General features: G+C 43.9%; 1 protein-coding gene across 1 annotated transcript in view; it reads left to right on the top strand.

Annotated features, from left to right (window-relative positions):
- The first annotated feature begins 5,571 nt into the window (after window positions 1-5,571).
- CS (citrate synthase) overlaps window positions 5,572-22,715 on the top strand; it is a 27,977-nt gene continuing 10,833 nt past the window's right edge. The window contains exons 1-4 of the mRNA XM_082635431.1: window positions 5,572-5,794; window positions 20,852-20,902; window positions 21,518-21,625; window positions 22,364-22,429. Coding sequence (XP_082491557.1) covers window positions 5,753-5,794; window positions 20,852-20,902; window positions 21,518-21,625; window positions 22,364-22,429 — 267 coding nt within the window. The 5' untranslated portion in view covers window positions 5,572-5,752. The remainder of the gene's footprint in view (window positions 5,795-20,851; window positions 20,903-21,517; window positions 21,626-22,363; window positions 22,430-22,715) is intronic.

Raw genomic sequence — 22,715 nt, 5'->3', positions numbered from 1 at the left:
GTATGAACCGTGTTGTCTTTTCATGCCCAGAATCGGCCCTTAAATTAGGCTTGAAAATAGGAGATTCCAGACAGGAAAGAAAAGGGAAGGGAAGGAAGAGCTTTGGGAATGGTATAGCGCTAAGGTAGGAGGAGCCTGAAGCTTTCATCCTTTTGTTATCTGAGATTCCTGCTGGACTCACAAACTAGATAAGCATTTATTCAGTGCTTATTCAATATGATGTGTTTAGAGTCTAATTATAGTGAGAAGAGGAACCTCTATGAATAAGCTAGGGAACATGAATAATTGTATGGTAGTATAGGATTCTAGAAATTACTTGTATTCATACTGATGAAACATAAAGTAAGATAGAGCTCAGTCCTGAAGGAAATGGATTTTTCTACCCTCCCTACCCTTCCAGATGGAGGGATCGGCGAGAGCATACAGGAAAGGGCGAATGGATGTGATCAGCTCAGCTGAAAAGTAAGGACTTTATCAGATAGGGAGAAATGAGGTAAGGAATGTTATTTAAGGAAAGGCCTTGCTTGCTGGCCTATGCTTTCAGATTTGATGCCAAAGCAACAGTAAAGTATACCTTTATCATCTCTGTCACTAGCCATTGTCGATGTGGACCATAAGTGTGTCCCCATTTCTGTGTGTAGAGATTCTGTACTGGGGCATAGGGATGAAAATATAAAGGATACCTTCGTTGAGGAGATTCTTTTTTTTTTTTTTTTTTTTGCGGTATGCGGGCCTCTCACTGTTGTGGCCTCTCCCGTTGCGGAGCACAGGCTCCGGACGCGCAGGCTCAGCGGCCATGGCTCACGGGCCCAGCCGCTCCGCGGCATGTGGGATCTTCCCGGACTGGGGCACGAACCCGTGTCCCCTGCATTGGCAGGCGGACTCTCAACCACTGCGCCACCAGGGAAGCCCTGAGGAGATTCTTAAACACACTAATCCTGAGGTGTGGCTGTCTCAGGGTTTCAAATGGAACATTTGTCACAGGAATGCCTCAAGGAGAGAACACCTGTTATTCAGGTTTATTACATTTCAAAGACTTTCAGCACTTTAGAATCTAAAGGCCCTTGGAAGTCATCTAGTTCACCTTTGCAGATGAAGTAACTGATTTTACAGATAAAGAAACCGAGGCCCAGAGAAACCACAGGTCCTCAAGTCCTGTATGTAGTGGCAAAACTGGATCTATAAGCTAATGTTCCCAAGTGTCAATCTGATCTAATATAGCTGTGAAGTAGCTTCCGTTTTACGTCTTTTTTTTCTCTTAATAAATACCTTACACTAAGCCTGGCACACGGAATGAATGTGTTCAACAAAGCTTTCTTTTTTTTTTTTTTTTTTTTTTGCTGTACGCGGGCCTCTCACTGCTGTGGCCTCTCCCGTTGCGGAGCACAGGCTCCGGACACACAGGCTCCGCGGCCATGGCTCGCGGGCCCAGCCGCTCCGCGGCATGTGGGATCTTCCGGGATCGGGGCACGAACCCGTGTCCCCTGCATCGGCAGGCGGACTCTCAACCACTGCGCCACCAGGGAAGCCCCAACAAAGCTTTCTTGTACCACAAATCCCTATGAAATCTAACAATTAACTAGCTCAGAGCAAGCACCCTGATATTAGTTGACAACTAAATTCAGGGTCTAGTGCTAATTCCTTCTTCTCTTGTCAGTCATAAGAAATGCTGTATCCTGTCAACTCAGTTTTCCAGACCAGCTGTTACTAAGCTTTATTTCTTCTGTGATGCATGTGAATGATGTTCACTTGCTTCATTCCCCTATGAGTATACCCAGGATTCTGTCTATTGCTGCTTGGTGTCTGTAAGTTCTTACTCTTCCACCAGAAAGCTTATCAGAAATGTAAGAGTACTCTTTAGGGGACTTGAAACTGTTGTAATTTACAAAACAAGTTATTTGCAAGTTTTAATAAATAAAACAAATTTAATGTTGATCAGTAACAAGTTACTTGTGATGTTCCTCACTAGTTTGTCAATGGCTGGAGAACAGCCGTTAAGAATTGTCCAGCCCAAGAGTCTTTGCCATTGGGACACAGGCATGTGTCTTACATAGGGAAGAGTGGACATTATCATCCTTGACTTGATCCTCAGAAGGATATACTTTGCATATTTCTTAAGTCATATCACAGGCTAGCACAAGGAAACCATGAATTTATCTGAACCTTTCTGGAGGCTACTAAAATTATTCTAGCCTAGTATTTGGTAGAGCATATACTCAACCTTGCATATCTGGTCACACCTTAAATTTTAGATACCTCGTAAATGAGTTTATCAGAAAAAATATTAGCTTTTAAAGAAATATTCCCAAAGACAGTGTGACAGTGGTTTTTTGGGGTTTTTTTGTTTGTTTGTTTTTTTGCCACACCATGAGGCTTATGGGATCTTAGTTCCCCAACCAACCCCGGGCCCTTGGGAGTGAAGGCGCAGAGTCCTAACCACTGGACCGCCAGGGAATTCCCAAAGACAGTGTTAAATGAGATCCAGGTGTGACTAGGAAAATGTATTATGTGAAAATGTAGTCCTTAAAAACAAGTTTTAGAGGATTTTTTTTTTGCTGTGGAAAGGACTCCGAGCAAGAACAAGATTCCTTTAAACATAGGACAGAGATGAATAGCAAGGGGAAAAGAACTATTATATGTTAAATACTCATATAAAAAGCACATACACACACTTATTTAATCTTTACAGCTCTAACAAATACTAGATGTTACTCCCATTTGCAGAGGAAGAAACCAAGCTCAAAGAGGGGTGGGGGAGCCAAGGCTTCAGCCCTAGCAATCATCTTATCCCTAGGCCGATGGAGTCTCCATGTAGTCCCCAGTGGCTCTGTAAAGTACTACTTCTTTTATGTATTTGAAAACTACCTTCAAGTTTGAACACATGCCCTCTGAGTCTAATAATCTACAGTGAAAAAGCACTATATCCTCTTTCCAGCCATTTCCCCAGCCTGATTATTCCTTGTAAGAAGCCCATTCTATCCCCCTGGTCTTTTTAGGTGCTAAATGTTTATCTCTCCTTACCTGTATTCTGGGAAGGTCGTCATTTATCATGTATTTCAGGTATCTTTTTTTTTTGGCTGCATCCCATGGCTTGCGGGATCTTAGTTCCCAGATCAAGGATCGAACACATGCCCCCTGCATTGGAAGCGAGGAGTCCTAACCACTGGACCACCAGGGAATTCCCTATAGTTCCTTATCTTTTAAAATATCTTTAAATATAGCAACACACTGAGCTAATGTGCCCAAGAAACTGTTAACAATAACTCAAAGTCCCCTTCCTGAGTTGCAGCTGATAATTTACAGTCAGCACCATATAAACAATACAGCTTAGTAGTTAAAATACAGCTTCTGGAGTGAGGCCAACCTAGGTCTGAATTCTAGCAATGCCAATCACAAGCTATGGTCCTGAGTAGGATACTTTATCTAAACCTTGGTTTCCTCCTCTGTAAAGCTACTACTATTACCTACATCCCTTAGAGTTGTGATGATTAATTAAGGTAATGCACGTACCACATTTAGATAGCTTCTGGAAATAGGAAGTACTCAATAAATTTTAGCTGCTACCCATTAAAAAAAGGAGTTTGGTTTACTGATATGAGTTTAAGTTCCATCTTCATTCTCCCACTTATCCTTGGCCACCAGGGGGCACCATTGCCTCTGTCCATTTTAAAGAGGTCATTCCAAACGTCAAGATGACCTCGATGCTCAGCCTTCTCTCCCTTGTCCCCTCCAGTTCTCAGGAACTTAGTTGTATTTGGACCTAGAGTTCGCTTGGCTCCTTTATTCATGCTAATCCTTCTCCCTTAACTTTCTTCCCACCTCCCCAGGTCCCAACCATGTTCAGAGAAAGGCTCTAAGCCAGCTCCTGGGAGATACCATTTAGTCCCTTTGAGTCCTGGGCTTTCCCATTGGCCTTATAGCAGTGGATGTCAGGACTGAACAACTTCAAAATAAGTCCATAAAGTCCTCATGACACTAGGCTCCAGGACACTGTGAGCATTATTGTTCCCCACCCTTCCTCCAATCACTAGAGCTCCAAAATAGGTTACCCTTATGGCCACTCCGTAATTATCCCTTTGGTAGCCTCACCCCGAGAATGCCTCCTGCCACTTGGGGCACTGGAGCTCAGTCCTCTGGCCTGCGGGCTAGTCTCTATGGATAATTAACCAGAGAGAAGAAACCAGGTCAGACTATTCTAGGGTTAGGAGGAAATCCTCTGTGAGATGCTAAATTGGGAGCAAATATTGATCAGTGGAGCTTTGAAGTCACCGAGGAGATAGCTGAGGTCAGTGCTCCCCTGGGGCACTGCTTGGCTTCTCTTTATGAAGTTCTTTCCTAAGATCTACCCATCTGATCCCCAAGCCAGAGAAGCATTGGTTGGTAGGTGTAAAGCTGAGTATAAGGAAACCTGGGAAGAGAAAATGGCATTTTTCTTTCTCTTTTTCCAAGTCCAAGCTATAAACTAGGTTCTTTATAAACAGGATCTATCTAAACCCGGCTTAGATGGTACTGAGACCTTTGAACTTTGTTACTTCTATGTGAGGAGATAAAAGGGCTGTCCACTTGGGCCTTGGGTCATTCCTCTCTGCCCTTGGGTCAATGACAATATCTTAGGAAGGTAGAAAGGTCCCAAGTTCTTGTCTACCCAAAAGAATGAGTCAAGAATGATGTAGAAGATCACTTCAGTGCCATGGTTCATTTAATGGTCTCTGGGGAGGATAGGAGTGTATAGAAGATAGCCAAGCAGGTATAAAGGTCCAGAGGCCCAATGGGAATGACGGGAGTGACGTGACAAAAAGGGAGGTGATTTAGGATGAGGGGTTGGTCTGCAGCTCCTGATCTTTTGGCTAGATGTGGGGTGGACTGTCTGTGTGGGGCTATGTGACTGGAGTGGCAGTGAGACTAATACCCAGGACCCAGAGGCTCTGGACTGCGCTGGAAAGCTTCATTTTAAGGGGGCGTTTGTAAGACGGGTTTCCTGGCATTAGTCACAGAACTGACAGCTGGCAAAGACCACTGGATATTCAGGCTCCTGCCTTTGCTTTCCTTCTCCACATTCTGGATCTGTTGGTATCTATAATACCATGGCTTACCTCAAATGGTTTCCACCAAGTAGCTAACTCGGGCATCATAGCCTGTGTCCACATGATGTCACCTCTATGGCCATTAAGTCATTGACCAAAGACGTTGTTCAAGAAAGCACACCAAGGGATTAGAATCAGTTGTCGTGATAGTGTATTAAGGGGTTGGTTTCCGAGGACCTTCAAAGGTCGAAGTCCTTGGGGCTTTTTCTCTAATAGCCACCTCACAATTAACCCCAAAGGTGTTAAGGATAAGGGGAAAAGCCTAAGTAAAGTTAACTGAGTTCTCAGGCACATACTTAACCACCTACACGCTTACCCCCTCCCATCCACCGTTAATTAGCTTACCCCGGACGGGCCAATCCTCCCAGCCACAACTGCTGTTAACGGCTTAGGACCCGCCCCCCATGCACACTGGACCAATGGCTGAGCCCGGGGCGAATCCCTTGAGAGGGGGGGCGGGAGCGGGTTCCGGGCGGTAGGCGGAGCCTCACTGAGGACCCCGGGCTAGGCGCCGCCGCCGGCTCGTTTACCCTTTTCCTCAGCCGCCTCCTTTCAACCTTGTTCCCCTCGTCGGCGCGGCCTCTGGTGCAGCGGCGGCCGCGGCTCCCGTTCCTACCGCAGTTCTCTTCCCTCCTTCCCTCCCCGCCAGATCCCCGCGTTCGCCCACCATGGCTTTACTCACTGCGGCCGCCCGGCTCTTCGGAGCTAAGGTGAGCAACTAGGAGAGAGCGCGCCGTCCCAGGGTGGGGCTGAGGCGACTGCAGGCCCTCTAGCGCCGGGGTCTCCCTCCCCTACCCAGGCGCACCCCAGCGCATCTTAAAGGGGCCCTGCGCTTGGCTGGCCGCCAGCCCTGCGTGGCACTCACAGGGTCATGTGCTTCGCTGGCCTCCCGGCCCCTGGGGGTGTTGAGCTCTGCACGCCCCGGCCTGCGGTCTTGGGCCGGTGGGGAGGCCGGACCCAGCTGTCACCCTGCCTGTCTGGGGTGGAAGAGGCGGGGATGCTTGGCCTTGGAAAGAGAAGGAGTGGAGAACATAGGTGTTGTGTTCCATTGGAGTTAGGGAAAGAGCCTGTTTGGAGGAAGGGGCGGGATAAGAGAAGTGGCAGGGGTGAGCAGGTGTGCTCACTCTACCCCTGGGCCAGAGCTGGAGCCTTGGCTAATTTCGGCTTCTGCTTTTGTAGAGAGGGCCTTGTCAGTTTCTGAACTGCCTACGTCCATTTCTCCAACCCAGTTATTTAAGCCTTTAGTGACCAAGCATAGCAGTTCCTGCTAGAGGAGTGCTACTCGGGTCCTCTTTGTCCTTGGGACTGTTGCACTTACTCTTTATATAGGAGGAGCTTGGGTGGGGTGGAGTGCTTGTGTGAAATCTGCATGATTATCACATATGATTGGGGGAAAAGGCTTTCTGGTTTTTTCTCCAAACTGCAGGCTGATAAGTGAAGGTATTGGGCAGGAAGTAGTAATTCCGAGGTTACATGACCGGTCCTACTAGCTGCTCACTCAGGTTTTGCTGTTGCTCTTAAGTCTGCTCTACCCAGGAGAGATTCCTCTTATTCTTTGGGGCCCCTTACTTGACTTTTGCTGCCGTTGGAATCATAGGAATATTGTTGCAGGTAATGGTGCTTTCAATTTCATATTGCCAAAATTACTTTTGTCTCTGGGCAACTTGGCTCCTTAAACAGAGAAACTGGTGTGCTGAGGGAGTCCCAGCCTTCTAATCCATGCAGGGACAGTCCCACAAGTGACCTTGACTCCTGCAAAGAACTTATACTTTCTCTTCTGCAGACAGATTAAAGTTGCCAGCACCTGAGGGGAGGAAGGGAAACCTTAGAATTGTTTTGGCTTACTGTGTTATCTTGCATGGTTGGTGATAAGGTGAAGCATGTAGGATTTACAGGTTTTTCCAGGTACTCAGCAGCAAGGTGGAGGTTGATCATTTGGGAGATACTTGTCTTACCTGACAGTAGTTTCTTCTGCTGCCAGGGAACAGGGTAAGGAAACCTCTTGGGAAATGAAGCAAGTTCTAGATAGTGTTTTGGCAGAATAGGGGACACTATAATTAGCTCATTCCAGAGCTGCTAACGCAGACCAGATAATCTAACCCTACAGTTTGCAAAAGCCTTTAGAATTTACATTCGAATTTATTTTGCCTCTTAAACCTCTGAGGAAACTCAGAAAGCTTCTGGGTTGACAGGGCTACCTAACTGTAGTGATCATTACTGTTTTGTTTACTTTCCTGTTAGAGACGGACCTGAGGATCCCAAAACCCTGTATATTGGAAGCCATTAGAAGGCTTTCGACCCTTAAAACTAACAAAGCCTAACAGATTGAGGAGTAGAAACTTTCTGAGATCTAAGCAGTTAACAGCTAGGATACCAAGAAGCCTTTCGGTTTGTCAGTATTGCTAGCACCTGCCTGAGCTTTCCAGATTAGTCTGCAGTTTAATGGTACTCAATTTTACTTTTGCTAGTAAGGTAGGCTTTAGAAGGCAAAAATAGTCTTCTAGCCTGCTACTGTGATTCTCAAGGTCAGGTGTAGTTCGCGTTTCTGAGAAATGTTTTTAACCTTGCTAAGAGACACAAATACTAGTCATTGTTCTGTTGTTCCACCCTACCCACTGTCAGGTAATTTAATGAACACCTGAGTTGGAGAGACCACCTCATTCAGAGCCTTGAGATTATTTTGACTTCTTGTTTACCTGAATGGATTTCTACTAAGCAGTGGCTTTAGTATTAGCTGTGGGTGCCTTAGCTTTGTGCTGTAAATACTGTCTTTTCATAGGTGATCTGGGTTGGGAATTAGAGTAGGGCCACCAATTAACTTTTGGATTCATGCCAAAGTGACTTAACCAACCCTAGTTGCTTCTTGTATCATTGAGAATTGCTCCTCCAAGCTAGGATGTTTGATAACTTTGCGTGAATCAATCCAGAAGTGTTTCTAGATTATTCCTAGACTTTCTCAAGACTCTTAATACCTGTGATTCCTCTACAGCAGACATACACCACTGCACATCTCTTCTATAAATCCTAGTCTGAAATTGGGTTCTACAGAACTGAGTCAGTTTTGTCCTGTCAAGTGTTTGTTAGGCTTAAAGCCCCAAACTTTTAAGGGCAAGCACTCAAATCTCTTTGCCTTCATTTTGATTATCAGCCAACCCAAAGTAATGGCAATTCCTTGACGCTTACTAGATGGACCAAAGATGAAAAATGGAGAATAAATCCTCATCATGTGCTAATGGTGGTATGATTGCATTTGTTCTTCCTAGTGGTCTTTAGATTGGTAGCAGGTGAATGCATGGGTGTGGGGAGGCATTGAGGTGAGCCGTGGTGAAGTGGATAATCAGAGAAGGGAAGGCTGGCATTCCTAGTTCTTAGAGTCCAAGTGGGCAGAAGGCAGGAAACCAGACTTGGTGGATCTCCCTAAAGCCACAGAGTAATTCCTTCTGCCCTCTTTTCAGTGTCCTATGTGATAGAGTTGAATAGGATTTGAGTGAAATTAAAAAACAGTAGTGAGGCAGCTTTAGCAATGGCTCTTAGGATCTGTCTTTCACTTCTCCCTCAACTTGCCTCAATTCCTATATTTCTTTTAACATGTTACCATTTTTTAAAAAATTAATTTTACTTATTTATTTTTGGCTGCATTGGGTCTTCGTTGCTGTGCGTGGGCTTTCTCTAGTTGCAGCAGGAGGGGGCTACTCTTTGTTGTGGTGCGCAGGCTTCTCATTGCAGCGGCTTTTCTTGTTGCAGAGCATGGCCTCTAGGTATGCGGGCTTCAGTAGTTGCAGCACGTGGGCTCAGTAGTTGTGGCACACGGGCTGAGTTGCTATGCAACATGTGAGATCTTCCTGGACCAGGGCTCGAACCTGTGTCTCCTGCATTGGCAGGCAGATTCTTAACCACTGCGCCCCAGGGAAGTCCTTAACATGTTATCATTTAAAAAGCTCTGGGCTTCCCTGGTGGCGCAGTGGTTGAGAGTCCGACTGCCGATGCAGGGGACACGGGTTCGTGCCCCTGTCCGGGAAGATCCCACATGCCGTGGAGCGCTGGGCCCATGAGCCATGGCCGCTGAGCCTGTGCTCTGCAACAGGAGAGGCCACAGCAGTGAGAGGCCCGCGTAAAAAGCTCCGTAAGTAAGTTCACAGTGGGCGTCATCACCTGAGGTGCTTCTTCACATTGCACATTCATGAATCCTACCTTCAGATTCTGATTCAGCAAAGGTGGGATGGATCTGGAAACTTGTATTTTTTCAAGTGTCTCATTTAACTGCTTGGTGATCCCCTCCAGTTGGGCCAGTAAAGCCACCAACTGTGTTTAATGTATATATGAAGCTTTGAGTGTCTTGACTTTTTTTTTTTTTTTTTAGTGATTATTTTTAAATGACTTTAGAAATAACTATTCTAAGAAATAGTCTGATTTAGACTATTTCTCTGGGTTTGTCTTCCTAGGCTTTTTTTTCAAATGCCTTAGGAAAAGTTTCTTGTAAATCCCTGAAACAAAGCATTGTAAGAACTAGTAGAAGTGAGGGAACAGTTTCTAGTCCCTGAAAAAGTAGTACAGTGACAGATCCTATATACGTTATTCAGTAGGGTACGCTTAGTGTGCACATAATAAGTAGATGTTCAGCAACTATTTGTTAAAGAACAGTAAGAATTTCTCTGAAAGGAAAATTAGGACTCGATTCTTTTCTGAGTCTGAATTGGTGTCCTTTCCCGTCTTCTTCACTGAATAATCAGCAAACCTTTAGCGAAGGGTCTGTTAGACAATGAGAGTTCGGCAGAATTATTAAGGAAACTCTTGTGAGTATGAAGGGCATCACAGTATGAAATCTGAAGATTGCTCAGGCTATTAAGTGGCCTGACCCAAGTAGTGCAGGCAGACTTCCAGTATCACCATTGTGAAACACAGATGTTAAATGGCTTTAGTTCTCTGACCTGGTTCTGGGGAGAGAGGAGCCTTTGTCCTATGTGTGTTCTTTTTCACTTAATGCAAGTTGTTTCTTCTGCATTGGAAGCCTTTGCAGCACAAGATTTTTCCTACAGTTATCAGTGAATTATATTTGCTTCATCAACCAGTTCTGCTGGCTTGGCAAGCTCTGATCTTTTGTTGATGACGGACAAGGCTCTAATAAAAACAGGAGCATCTCTCACAAGATTTTTTTAAATTTTTAAATTGAGGTATAGTTGATTTACAATATTATATTAGTTTCAGGTATACAACATAGTGATTCAACATTTTTTAGATTATACTCCATTTATAGCTGTTATAACGTATTGGCTATGTTCCCTGTGCTGTACAATATATCCTTGTAGCCTATTAATTTTATACACAGTAGTTTGTAATCTCAAGTTTGTTGTTGGAGCTCCTGGATATGTGGCAGGATATGTTCTGAATGTGCCTAGGATAGGGAATCAAAGGAAATTTGGCTTTTCTCATGTAGAGTAAGGGTCCTAGATGTGGATCAATGATGATAATAGGCTAGGAGGAATAAGAGAGAAATAACCACATTATTGAGTAAGTGCTTATCCAAATGGTATTCTACTGTTCCCAGAATTTGGGGGAGAAGGGAGTAGTTTTTTTGGGGGGGGCTGTGCTGGGTCTTCCTTGCAGTGCTTGGGCTTCTCTACAGGCTCCACAGTGCGTGGGCTTCTCTCTAGTTTGGCTCTCTATTTGGGGTGCGCGGGCTGCAGAGCGCACGGGCTCAGTAGTTGCAGCACACGGGTTTAGTTGCCCTGTGGCATGTGGGATCTTAGTTCCCCGACCAGGGATTGAACCCGTGTCCCCTGCATTGGAAGGCAGATTCTTAACCACTGGACCACCAGGGAAGTCCCGAGAAGGGAGTAGTTTTAATTGATTTTTGTTAAGTGATTTCGCCAATACCCTGTTCCAGAAATACCCTAAGTATTTTAAGCAAGTCTTTGGCAGAATTTCCTGCATGTATTATTTGTCCTTTTCCTCCCTTGGCCCTTTAAGATAGAGGTTCCTTTAATTATATTTTTCCATCCTAACATAGCACATTTGAGAGCTACAGCCCATTTCTATCAATAATAGCCAGCTCACTAAAAGAGTTATTGCAAGGGGTGGCAGCATATGAAGTTTGAAAATCCTTTTAGTGATTGTGATACCCCCATCCTGTAGAGAATCCTGGCTGTCAAGACATCGCGAGCCAGGCCCTTATCCTTGGAAGTAGCTCTCTCCATCTCTCACCATGAAGGAGCTGACCTATTGAGTGAGGTGACTGCCTGATTCACCTGACAGGTGCTGTTCCAGTAGGATGACTTCACACGTGGCATGCAACCAGAAGCCAAAAGCCCCGCTGCCACACCTCCAGAACTGGGGGAGGAGCTGGGAGGTGAAAGTTCAGGGATGACTCAGAGATTTGTAATCTGCCTGTTGCATCTGTGAGTGTAGCTTGGATGTACTATACAAAGCCATTTAGCAGCTTTCCTTGGCAGCCAGGAGTAGATGCAATGAGGTATGTAGCCTAGGATATGACAGTCCTCTAACATCTCCTGTCTAGATTTGCTTGCTGGTGAGGATTATGGTTAGTTAAATTTGTTTCCTATCCTCGAGACTCTTCTCTTGGTCAGGAGGCCCTTAGGAAATTAGGGCTTTATTTCCTGTTCTACAGCTAGAGGGAATTATCCATTCTCCCCTTCCTCAGGCTTGACTGCCTCTTTCCTGGAATCCAACTCCACGAGAGAGTTGTGACACGAGTTGGTAGGTAATAGGCCAACACATTTCTAAGAAACAAATATTTATTGATCTCAGCTATACAGAAGGCACTGTTCTAGATGCCTTCATGCAAATGATTTCATATAGTCTACTTGTCTACCCTGCAGTTGGCTTTGTTGTTACCAGTTTAGAGGTGTGAAAATTGAAACTAGAAGTTAGGTCATACAGCCATGGTAGCACAGCAGGATAGTGGCAGAACCTGGATTTAGGACTTGACCCTTGATAACACCATATCCCAGGCTCTTTATATTCTACCTTTCTGCTTCCTTGCTTAATGCTTTAAACCATGGATGTTTCTTAAACTTTATTGTTCATAGGAATCACTTAGTGAGTTTGTTAAACTGGAGATTTGGATTCAGTAGGTCTGAGGTGAGGCCCAAGATTCTGCATGTCTGACAAGCTCCAAGTAATGCTTATATTGCAGGCTAGGCATTCATATTTTAAATAGCAAGGCTTTTGAGTACTTTTACGTATATGTCCTTGTTGGAGCCTTAGGATCAGACTTTGAGCTAAGTAGCTTGAGTATTATCCTAAATGTGGAGAGGGAAAGGGAAACAGTAGTTAGTTGTTTGCTTTGGATGTCTCAGTTATTTAGTAATGGAGCTGGGACTAGAACCCAAATTTCCTTTCCTAATTCCAAGGCATGTGTCTTCTACATCATTAGATAAAGTTGTCCTAACTTGAATTTCTCCTATTCTAGCCTTTTGGGTGGTCATATCAATGAATTGCTGCTTTAAAAATCCTTCATATTTCTTTAGTTTTTTCCCTAGGCTGCAGGGTGAGCTAAAATATGACTAAATTTGACATTGAAGGGTGCTAGAAAGTGGCCATACTATTTAATTTTCTACACTTGTTATATAACAAAAAGAGAGCACTTGCTGTGAGTCAGGCATGGTTTTAAGTAAATATTGACCTAATTAATTCTCATAGCAATGCTTTGAGGTAGGTACTATTATTGTTCCCATTTTACAAATGTTTTCTCAGGTCCTTTCTCTCTCTCTCTCTCCTTCTGGGACCCATATAATGCGAATGTTGGTGCGTTTAATGTTGTCCCAGAGGTCTCTGAGACTGTCCTCATTTCTTTTCATTCTGTTTTCTTTATTCTGTTCTGCGGCAGTGATTTCCACCATTTTGTCTTCCAGCTTGCTTATCCGTTCTTCTGTCTCACTTATTTTGCTACTGATTCCTTCTAGTGCATTTTTTATTTCAGTTATTGTATTGTTTATCTCTGTTTGTTCTTTAGTTCTTCTAGGTCTTTGTTAAACATTTCTTGTATCTTCTTGATCTGTGCCTCTATTCTTTTTCCAAGATCTTGGATCATCTTTACTATCATTACTCTGAATTCTTTTTGGGTAGATTGTTCTCATTTTACAGATAAGGAAATTGAAGCACAGAAAGATTAAAGGACTTGGCTAGGGTCACACAGCCAGAAATCTAGTAGGAACATAATATACTAGCTTTATTCTATAGCTACATAGCCATGCTCTCCACAAACTAGCATTGCTTTGCAAATTGGAGATCTGGCTAAGAAGTGTTGCTGATGGAGGTTAGGGACAGTTGAGATCAGCTCTCCTTAAGTTACTTTTGAGATGCCTCATTAAATGGCAAAGACACTCTCTACAAAGGAAATTAAGACTTTGCTGGTGGCAGAAGTGGGGTGATAGTTTAGTTCCAAGTTCCTCTTCCCTAACCGTTCCTTTAAAGTAGCATTCATATAAAAAGATCTGAGAATTGAGTATAACTAAGCAGCAGTCATGACCTATCTGACGCCTTTAAATGATGTTTCATTCTTACAGCCTTGTTAGGTGACCTTCCACCCTTTTCTTTCCAATTTCTTTTTTTCTTTTTTTACCTTAAATGAAGTAAAAGGAGAAGGAGGCTCATTGATTCTAGTAGTTCTCTCTCACAAGGGGAAAAAACTGTTTTTGTTTGGCTCTCATTCTGTCTGCTGAGCTTGGATAGATTTTTTTCTTTTGCCTAAGATGTAACTTTAAACTATTCTTCTTATACTCCTTCCTCTTGCCAATGAAGCAGCCAGCCATTACAGAAACTTCAGCATGGTTTAGAAGTGGAAAAATTATCATTATGGAGAGATTTCAACTTCTTTTTTCTCTATGATGGTATGTTTCCCTATAGCCTCTTTAAAAACAAAACAGAACCACAACAACCAACTACCCACAATTAAAAGGTCTGTTGAGTGCTGATGTGGTCTCTGGGAGATAGGGCCTCTATTATAGGGAATCTGTGGGACCATGGAGCATGGAATAGCTTGAACATGGTTAGCACTGTAGAACAATAGCTTGAATTTATTCACAAGTTTTCCCTTGTTCACTTTTTGGTGACTAGTAAGAAAAAGCAAAGTTCTTTCTTTTTTTTTTTTTTAATTAATTAATTTATTTGGCTGCCTTGGATCTTCGTTGCAGCACACAGGATCTTCGTTGAGGCATGCGGGATCTTTAGTTGTGGCATGCAGACTCTTTTAGTTGCGGCATATGGGATCTAGTTCCCTGACCAGGGATTGAACCCAGGCCCCCTGCATTGGGAGCGTGGAGTCTTAGCCACTGGACCACCAGGGAAGTCCCCAGGAACGTTATTTCTTGAGTGCTGCATCTGGCTCCCATGCTCGCTGTGTAAGATGAACAGCATAAAGGGCTGTTTGTGCTGCGTGCTTTCTGCCCAAATGGTCCTCAGTGAGCTAGAGGAGATTGTTTAGGAAGTTAATGAAAGGAGTTGCAGGCAACCCTGGTTAACAAATTGAGGTGTTCTCCCTTTGTTTTAGGGCCATATTAGCTTGTTTTCTGCTCTCTGAATTTAGCTTTGGATTGATTCTTTCTAAAATAACATTTTCTGAAGGGTCTCTTCCCTTTTCATTTCTCCCTCCTGCCCCAACAAAAAGAGGGATACTAACTTCTAAAAAGCCTCAGGCCCTACTAACTCTCACCTTAGGCATGTAGTGTTTTGGAATTTATACAGTAGCACTAGTTCAAATGATTTTCAGCACAACCAGACAGCAATGCAATACAGTCGGCTCTTTGTGCGTTCTGCATCTGCGGGTTCTGCATCCACAGGTTCTGCGTCTGTGGGTACAACCAACTGTGGATCAAAAATATTTAAAAAAAAATACTCCAGAGAGGTTTCCCTGGTGGCGCAGTGGTTAAGAATCCACCTGCCAATGCAGGGGACACGGGTTTGAGCCCTGGTCCGGGAAGATCCCACGTGCCATGGAGCAGCTAAGCCCATGCACAACAGCTACTGAGCCTGCGCTCTAGAGCCCATGAGCCACAACTACTGAGCCCACGTGCCACAACTACTGAAGCCCACATTCCTAGAGCCCGTGCTCCGCAACAAGAGAAGCCACTGCAATGAGAAGCCCGCGCATTGCAACAAAGAGTAGCCCCCACTCGCCACAACTAGGGAAAGCCTGCACGCAGCAGCAAAGACCCAATGCAGTCAAAAATAAATAAATAAAATAAATAAATTTAAAATTCCAGAAAGTTCCAAGAAGTAAAACTTGAATTTGCCATGTGCTGACAATGATTTGCATAACATTTACTTTGTATTTACAACTATATAGCATTTATAGTGCATTAGATATTGTAAGTAACTCAGAGGTGATTTAAAGTATATGGAAGGGGGGCTTCCCTGGTGGCTCAGTGGTTAAGAATCCGCCTGCCAATGCAGGGGACACGGGTTCAAGCCCTGGTCTGGGAAGATCCCACATGCCGCGGAGCAACGAAGCCTGTGTGCCACAACTACTGAGCATGCACTCTAGAGCCCGCGAGCCACAACTACTGAAGCCCACGTGCCTAGAGCCTGTGCTCTGCAACAAGAGAAGCCACCTCAATGAGAAGCCCATGCACCGCAATGACGAGTAGCCCCTGCTTGCCGCAACTAGAGAAAGCACGCACACAGCAAGGAAGACCCAACACAGCCAAAAATTTAAAAAAAAATAAATAAATTTGAAAGAAAAGAAAGTATATGGGAGGGGACTTCCCTGGTGGTGCAATGGTTGAGAATCTGCCAGCCAATGCAGCGGACACGGGTTCAAGCCCTGGTCTGGGAAGATCCCACATGCCGCAGAGCAACTGGGCCCATGAGCCACAATTACTGAGCCTGCGTGTCTGGAGCCTGTGCTCCGCAACAAGAGAGGCCGCGATAGTGAGAGGCCCGCGCACTGCGATGAAGAGTGGCCCCCGCTTGCCACAACTAGAGAAAGCCCTCACACAGAAACGAAGACCCAACACAGCCATAAATTAATTAATTAATTAAAAATAAATAAATAAATAAATTTTAAAAAAAGAAAAATAAAGTATATGGAAGGGGACTTCCCTGGTGGTGCAGTGGTTAGGAATCCGCCTGCCACAAGCATGTACCATGGAGAAAAGACAGCCTCTTCAATAAGTGGTGCTGGGAAAACTGGATAGCTACATGTAAAAGAATGAAATTAGAACACTCCCTAACACCATACACAAAAAGAAAACTCAAAATGGATTAAAGACCTAAGTGTAAGGCCAGGCACTATAAAACTCTTAGAGGAAAACATAGGCAGAACACTATGACATACATCACAGCAAGATCCTTTTTGACCCACCTCCTAGAGAAATGGAAATAAAAACAAAAATAAACAAATGGGACCTAATGAAACTTAAATGCTTTTGCACAGCAAAGGAAACCATAAACAAGACGAAAGACAACCCCCAGAATGGGAGAAAATATTTGCAAATGAAGCAACTGACAAAGGATTAATCTCCAAAATTTACAAGCAGCTCATGCAGTTCAATATCAGAACAACAAACAACCCAATCCAAAAATGGGCAGAAGACCTAAATAGACATTTCTCCAAAGAAGATACACAGATTGCCAATAAACACACGAAAGGATGCTCAACATCACTAATTATTAGAGAAATGCAAATCAAAACTACAATGAGGTATCACCAGTCAGAATGGTCATCATCAAAAAATCTACAAACAATAAATGGTGGAGAGGGTGTGGAGAAAAGGGAACCCTCTTGCACTGTTGGTGGGAATGTAAATTGATACAGCCACTATGGAGAACAGTATGGAGGTTCCTTAAAAAACTAAAAATAGAACTACCATACGACCCAGCAATCCCACTACTGGGCATATACCCTGAGAAAACCATAATTCAAAAAGAGTCATGTACTACCAGGTTCATTGCAGCTCCATTTACAATAGCCAGGACATGGGAGCAACCTAAGTGTCCATCGACAGATAAATGGATAAAGAAGATGAGGCACATATCTACAATGGAATATTACTTGGCCATAAAAAGAAATGAAATTGAGTGATTTGTAGTGAGGTGGATGGACCTAGAGTCTGTCATACAGAGTGGGGTAAGTCAAAGAGAAAAACAAATCCTGTATGTATTCCATATATATGGAATCTAAAAAAAAAAAATGGTTCTGAAGAACCTAGGGGCAGGACAGGGATAAAGATGCAGATGTAGAGAATGGACATGGGGACACGGGGAGGGGGAGGGGTAAGCTGGGACAAAGTGAGAGAGTGGCATGGACTTACATATACTGCCAAATGTAAAATAGCTAGTGGGAAGCAGCCACAGGGAGATCAGCTCAGTGCTCTGTGACCACCTAGAGGGGTGGAATAGGGAGGGTGAGAGGGAGATGCAAGAGGGAGGTGATATGGGGATATATGTATATGTATAGCTGACTCACTTTGTTATAAAGCAGAAACTAACATGCCATTGTAAAGCAATTATACTCCAATAAAGATGTTGTAACAAAAAAAAAAAGAATCCGCCTGCCATTGCGGGGGACACAGGTTCGAGCCCTGGTCTGGGAGGATCCCACATGCCGCGGAGCAACTAAGCCTGTGCGCCACAACTACTGAGCCTCCGCTCTAGAGCCCACGAGCCACAACTACTGAGCCTGCGTGCCACAGCTACTGAAGCCTGTGCGCCTAGAGCCCTGCTCTGCAACAAGAGAAGCCATCACAATTAGAAGCCCGCGCACTGCAACGAAGAGTAGCTCCCACTCACCCGCCACTAGAGAAAGCCCATGTGCAGCAACGAAGTATATGGAAGGATGTGCTTATTAGGTTATATGCAAATACTACAACATTTTATATAAAGAACTTGAGCTTCCTCGGATTTTGGTTATCTGTTGGGGGTAGGGGTCCTGGAACCAATTCCCCCTTGAATACTGAAGGATGACTGTAGTTACTAGAAAAGGTGTCTCTGACCTTCTGGTGAAAGGAGGAGAGGTGTAGACTTTATCCACAGAGTGTGTGTGTGTGTGTAATCTTTAGTTTGCATGGTGCTTCCATATCCATTGTAATTTAATCATCACAAGGCAACCCTGTGAGATGTGTGGTAGATATCAGCACCATTTTATAGATGAGGACACTGGGGCTTATTTTGACAATCTCATTTTATCTTCAAAATAATCTTGTGGGGACTTCCCTGGTGGTCCAGTGCTTAAGGCTCCGTGCTCTAATGCAAGGGGCACGGGTTCGATCCCTGGTCCGGGAAGATCCCACGTGCCGTGCACAGCCAAAAAAGAAAAAAGAAAAAAAATCTTGTGAAGAAAAGTCAACCTCCTTGCCTCAGTCCTTACAACTTGGTAGTAGTATAACTGGTTGTCTTTTTCTTTTTTTTTAAACACTACAAGTTAGGTATTATTTTTATTTTTGTTTATTTATTTGGCTGTGCTCGGTCTTCATTACGGTGTGCAGGCTTCTCTAGTTGTGGTACATGGGCTCAGTAGTTGTGGTGTGCAGGCTCTCTAGTTGTGGCCTGAGGTCTTAGTTGCCCTGCAGCATGTGGGATCTTAGTTCCCCAACCAGGGATCGAACCCGTGTCCCCTGCATTGGAAGGTAGATTCTGGACCACCAGGGAAGTCCCTGGTTGTCTTTTTCAAAGGCAGTGTTGAACTTTCTGTTGCAACTGAGCAATCTTCATAGAAAGTTGTTTTTCTTGGGGGGAAAAATTCATCTCTAAACATAGCCTAGCTACACTATTTATATTTACAATTGCCAAGATATGGAAGCAACCTAAGTGTCCATCAAGAGGTGAATGGATAGGGCTTCCCTGGTGGCGCAGTGGTTGAGAGTCCACCTGCCGATGCAGGGGACACGGGTTCGTGCCCCGGTCCGGGAAGATCCCACGTGCCGCGGAGTGGTTAGGCCTGTGAGCCATGGCTGCTGAGCCTGCATGTCCAGAGCCTGTGCTCTGCAATGGGAGAGGCCACAACAGTGAGAGGCCTGCGTACCGCAAAAAAAAAAAAAAAAAAAAAAAGAAGATGAATGGATAAAGAAGCTGTGTTGTGTATATATACAGTGGAATACTACTCAGCCATAAAAAAGAGTGAAATTTTGCCATTTGCAGCAACATGGATGGACTTGGAGTATATTATGTGAGTGAAATAAGTCAGAGAAAGACAGATACTGATTACTTATATGTGGAATCTAAAAAAGAAAACTAGTGGGCTTCCCTGGTGGCGCAGTGGTTGGGAGTCCGCCTGCCGATGCAGGGGACACGGGTTTGTGCCCCGGTCCAGGAAGATCCCACATGCCGCGGTGCGGCTGGGCCTGTGAGCCATGGCCGTTGAGCCTGTGCGTCTGGAGCCTGTGCTCTGCAGTTGGGGAGGCCACAACAGTGAGAGGCCCGCGTACTGCAAAAAAAAAAAAAAAGAAAACTAGTGACTATAACAAAAAAGAAAAAGACACTGATATAGAGAATAAACTATAGTGGTACAGTGTGGGGAGGGGAAAGATGGGGTAGGGGGTTAAGAGATCCAAACTACATATAAAATAAACTATAAGGATATATTGTACAGCACAGGGAATATAGCCAGTATTGTATAATAACTATAAATGGAATATAACCTTTAAAAATTGTGAATCAAAAAAAAAAATTGTGAATCAGGGCACTTCCCTGGTGGTCAGTGGTAAAGAATCCACCTCCAGTGCAGGGGACGTGGGTTCGATCCCTGGTCAGGGAACTAAGATCCCACATGCCGTGGGGCAACTAAGCCCGCATGCCACAACTACTGAGCTCGCACGCCACAACTACTGAGCTCACGCACCTCAACTAGAGCCCATGTGCCTCAAACTACAGAGCCCACGCGCCCTGGAGCCTGCGTACCACAACTAGAGAAAACCCACAGGCCACAGCTAGAGAGAAGCCCGCGCACCACAACAAAGAGCTCTCAGGCCACAACGGAAGATCCTGGGTGCCACATCTAAGACCCAGTGCAGCCAAAAATAAATAAAATAAATAATAAATCTTTAAAAAAAAATTGTGAATCACTATGTTGTATACCTGAAACTTATATAATACAGTACATCAACTATAGCTCAATTTAAAAAAAAATTCCTTTGGTACAGGTGTGTAGGTGATAAACTCTCAGCTTTTGTTTACCTGAAATGTCTTTATTTCACCCCCTTTAAGATTTCTTCCTCACCTGGGTACACAACTCTAGCTTAGTAATTATTTTCTCTCAATATTTTAAAGATAATTTACCAGTTTGCTAGTTTCCATTGCTGTTGTTGAGCAGTCTGTTGGTTGTTACTTTATAGATATTCTGTTTTCTCTGTGCTTTTTCCAGGAGCATATCAGGTAGTGTTGTAAAAGGCTGCTTCCACCTGTGGGCTCTCCGAGACTGGAGAGGTTGAAGTGTTGCCAAAAGGCTAGGTGCTGAAGAAACCTTACCAGCTGGGTTAAGTAACTGATCAGTTTCCTCATTTGCTTTTCTCAGAGCTGTTGTCGACTAGAGTGGGATGGACTGGGTACTTTAACAACTGCCTCTCTGACGTTTCTTCTGTGCCTAACAAAGCCCAGCCATAGAACCCAGGTGATTGGAGAGTCTCTTCAGGGAATGCTAATGAAGTTGTTGCTTCCAGACTGGTAACTCTTTCCAGGTTGCTCAAGGCCTTTTATAGCTTTCTTATATCAAACTGTCCTTAGAGGCTAAAATGAAGAGAGGTTGAGTCACTGTAACTCCTTTCTAATACGTAGGAGGGAGGACAACTGCATAAGGTTTTGTGTTTTCTTTGCAGAATGCATCCTGTCTTGTTCTTGCTGCCCGGCATGCCAGTGCTTCTTCCACGGTAAGGTTTGGAAAAGAGGACTGAGAATCATTGAGGCAGCTTGACCCTGGGATGGGGAGGGGTGGTGGGCTACTACCCAGCCTCTTATCATTATCCTGAGTATCTCCTGGAGGTTTCCAGTTGTTATTATTGTTACAAGTATTATCACTACTACTACTTTAAGATAGCTAAAGCACTGTGGACATGATAAGGACTGTGGGGTTTTGGCTGGGAAAAGTAGCTCTGTAATGTACTTCAACAAAAGTACCATTCTCTTCAGTGACTATCTTTCCCATACAACGAAATGTTGGAGCTTATGGTATTGGTTGGAAATTAGACTATTCTTAAGTTTATAATTTAATGGCAGTAAGTAATTCACATTATTGGGCAACCATCATCACTATTCATGGCCAAAACTTTTTCATCTTCCCGAGTTGAAACTGTACCCGTTAAACAACTCCCCATTCCCTTCTTGCTCTGCCTAATTCTTTTACCCTCATCTGTATAGAGAAGTTGACCAGACTTCGCTGGCGGGTAGAGAAAGCCAAATTCTAAAAAGCAGTCTTAACATACCTACTTTGCAGAAATCTAATCAATATTTTGATCATCACTTAGCCTCTCTACTTCTTATTTTAGAATTTGAAAGACATATTGGCTGATCTGATACCTAAGGAGCAGGCCAGAGTTAAGACCTTCAAGCAGCAACATGGCAAGACGGTGGTGGGCCAAATCACTGTGGACATGGTAAGGGTTGTAGTGTTTTGCCTGCAAAAAGTAGCTCTGTAATATGCTTCAACAAAAGTACCATCCTCTTCACTGATTGTTCAAAGCAGTCTGTCCCATATAAGGAAATGTTGAAGCTTATGGCATTTGTTAGAAATTAGACTATTCTTTTCTATAAATTTAATAGTTGAGGCTAACCTAATTCATGTATGGGAGGGATAAATGAAGTTTTTATTCCTGTTCCCAACCCCTTAGCTTTTGGGCCCAAGGCTCTCTGTCTTTGAGTTGATGCTGTGCTGATCATCCAGTTAAACCACAGCTCTAGCAGGCCTTCTAGAACAGCTTTAGGATGGTTTCTTCTTCAGTCCTAAGAGTCTAAGCAGCTCAGATGATAATTTCACAGCAGTGTTTAGCCATTGGTCTCCATCTCCTTTCCCTACAGTCAATCCCATTCTGTTTACTTCGGTTGGTGGGAATGAGGGGATAAAAGTGGGCAGGAGAAAAAAAAATAAGAAAAGGGAGCAGAGGCAAAAATACTAACTAAACGTAGTGATTTCTCAACTTAAAAAATTCATTTCCAGTGTTAGCAGTCTTCCTTTCAAAGTTCCATTCTATAGTAAGTTAACTCCTCAGAAATCTTCCCCCAAATGAAGTCTTGCAAGTCAGAGAATAAATTTCCTCTCCCAGATCCCATGAAGCACTAACAAGCTCTAGCCTGAATTATTCAGACAACTGGTTACATCCTCTTCTTTTCTTTAGATGTATGGTGGCATGAGAGGTATGAAGGGATTGGTATATGAAACATCAGTTCTTGATCCTGATGAGGTAAGAGACCCTCATATCAATCACTAATAATCACTGATTTTACTGACCATTGTGCACACCATGGATTAGACCAGCGGTCCCCAACCTTTTTTTGCACCAGGGACCAGTTTTTTGGAAGACAGTTTTTCTGCGGATGGGTCAGGGGTGATGGTTTCTGGATGATTCACATGCATTACATTTATTGTGCACTTTATTTCTATTATTATTACATTGTAATATATAATGAAATAATTATTCAACTCACCATAATGCTGACAGGAGGCGGAGCTCAGGCAGTAATGCCAGT

The sequence above is a fragment of the Mesoplodon mirus genome (assembly GCF_964341445.2).
Source record: "Mesoplodon mirus genome assembly, chromosome: 11".
In the NCBI taxonomy this organism is placed as follows: domain Eukaryota; kingdom Metazoa; phylum Chordata; class Mammalia; order Artiodactyla; family Ziphiidae; genus Mesoplodon; species Mesoplodon mirus.
Note: the sequence above shows the minus strand (reverse complement) of the source record. Positions and strands in the feature narration are given on the sequence as shown.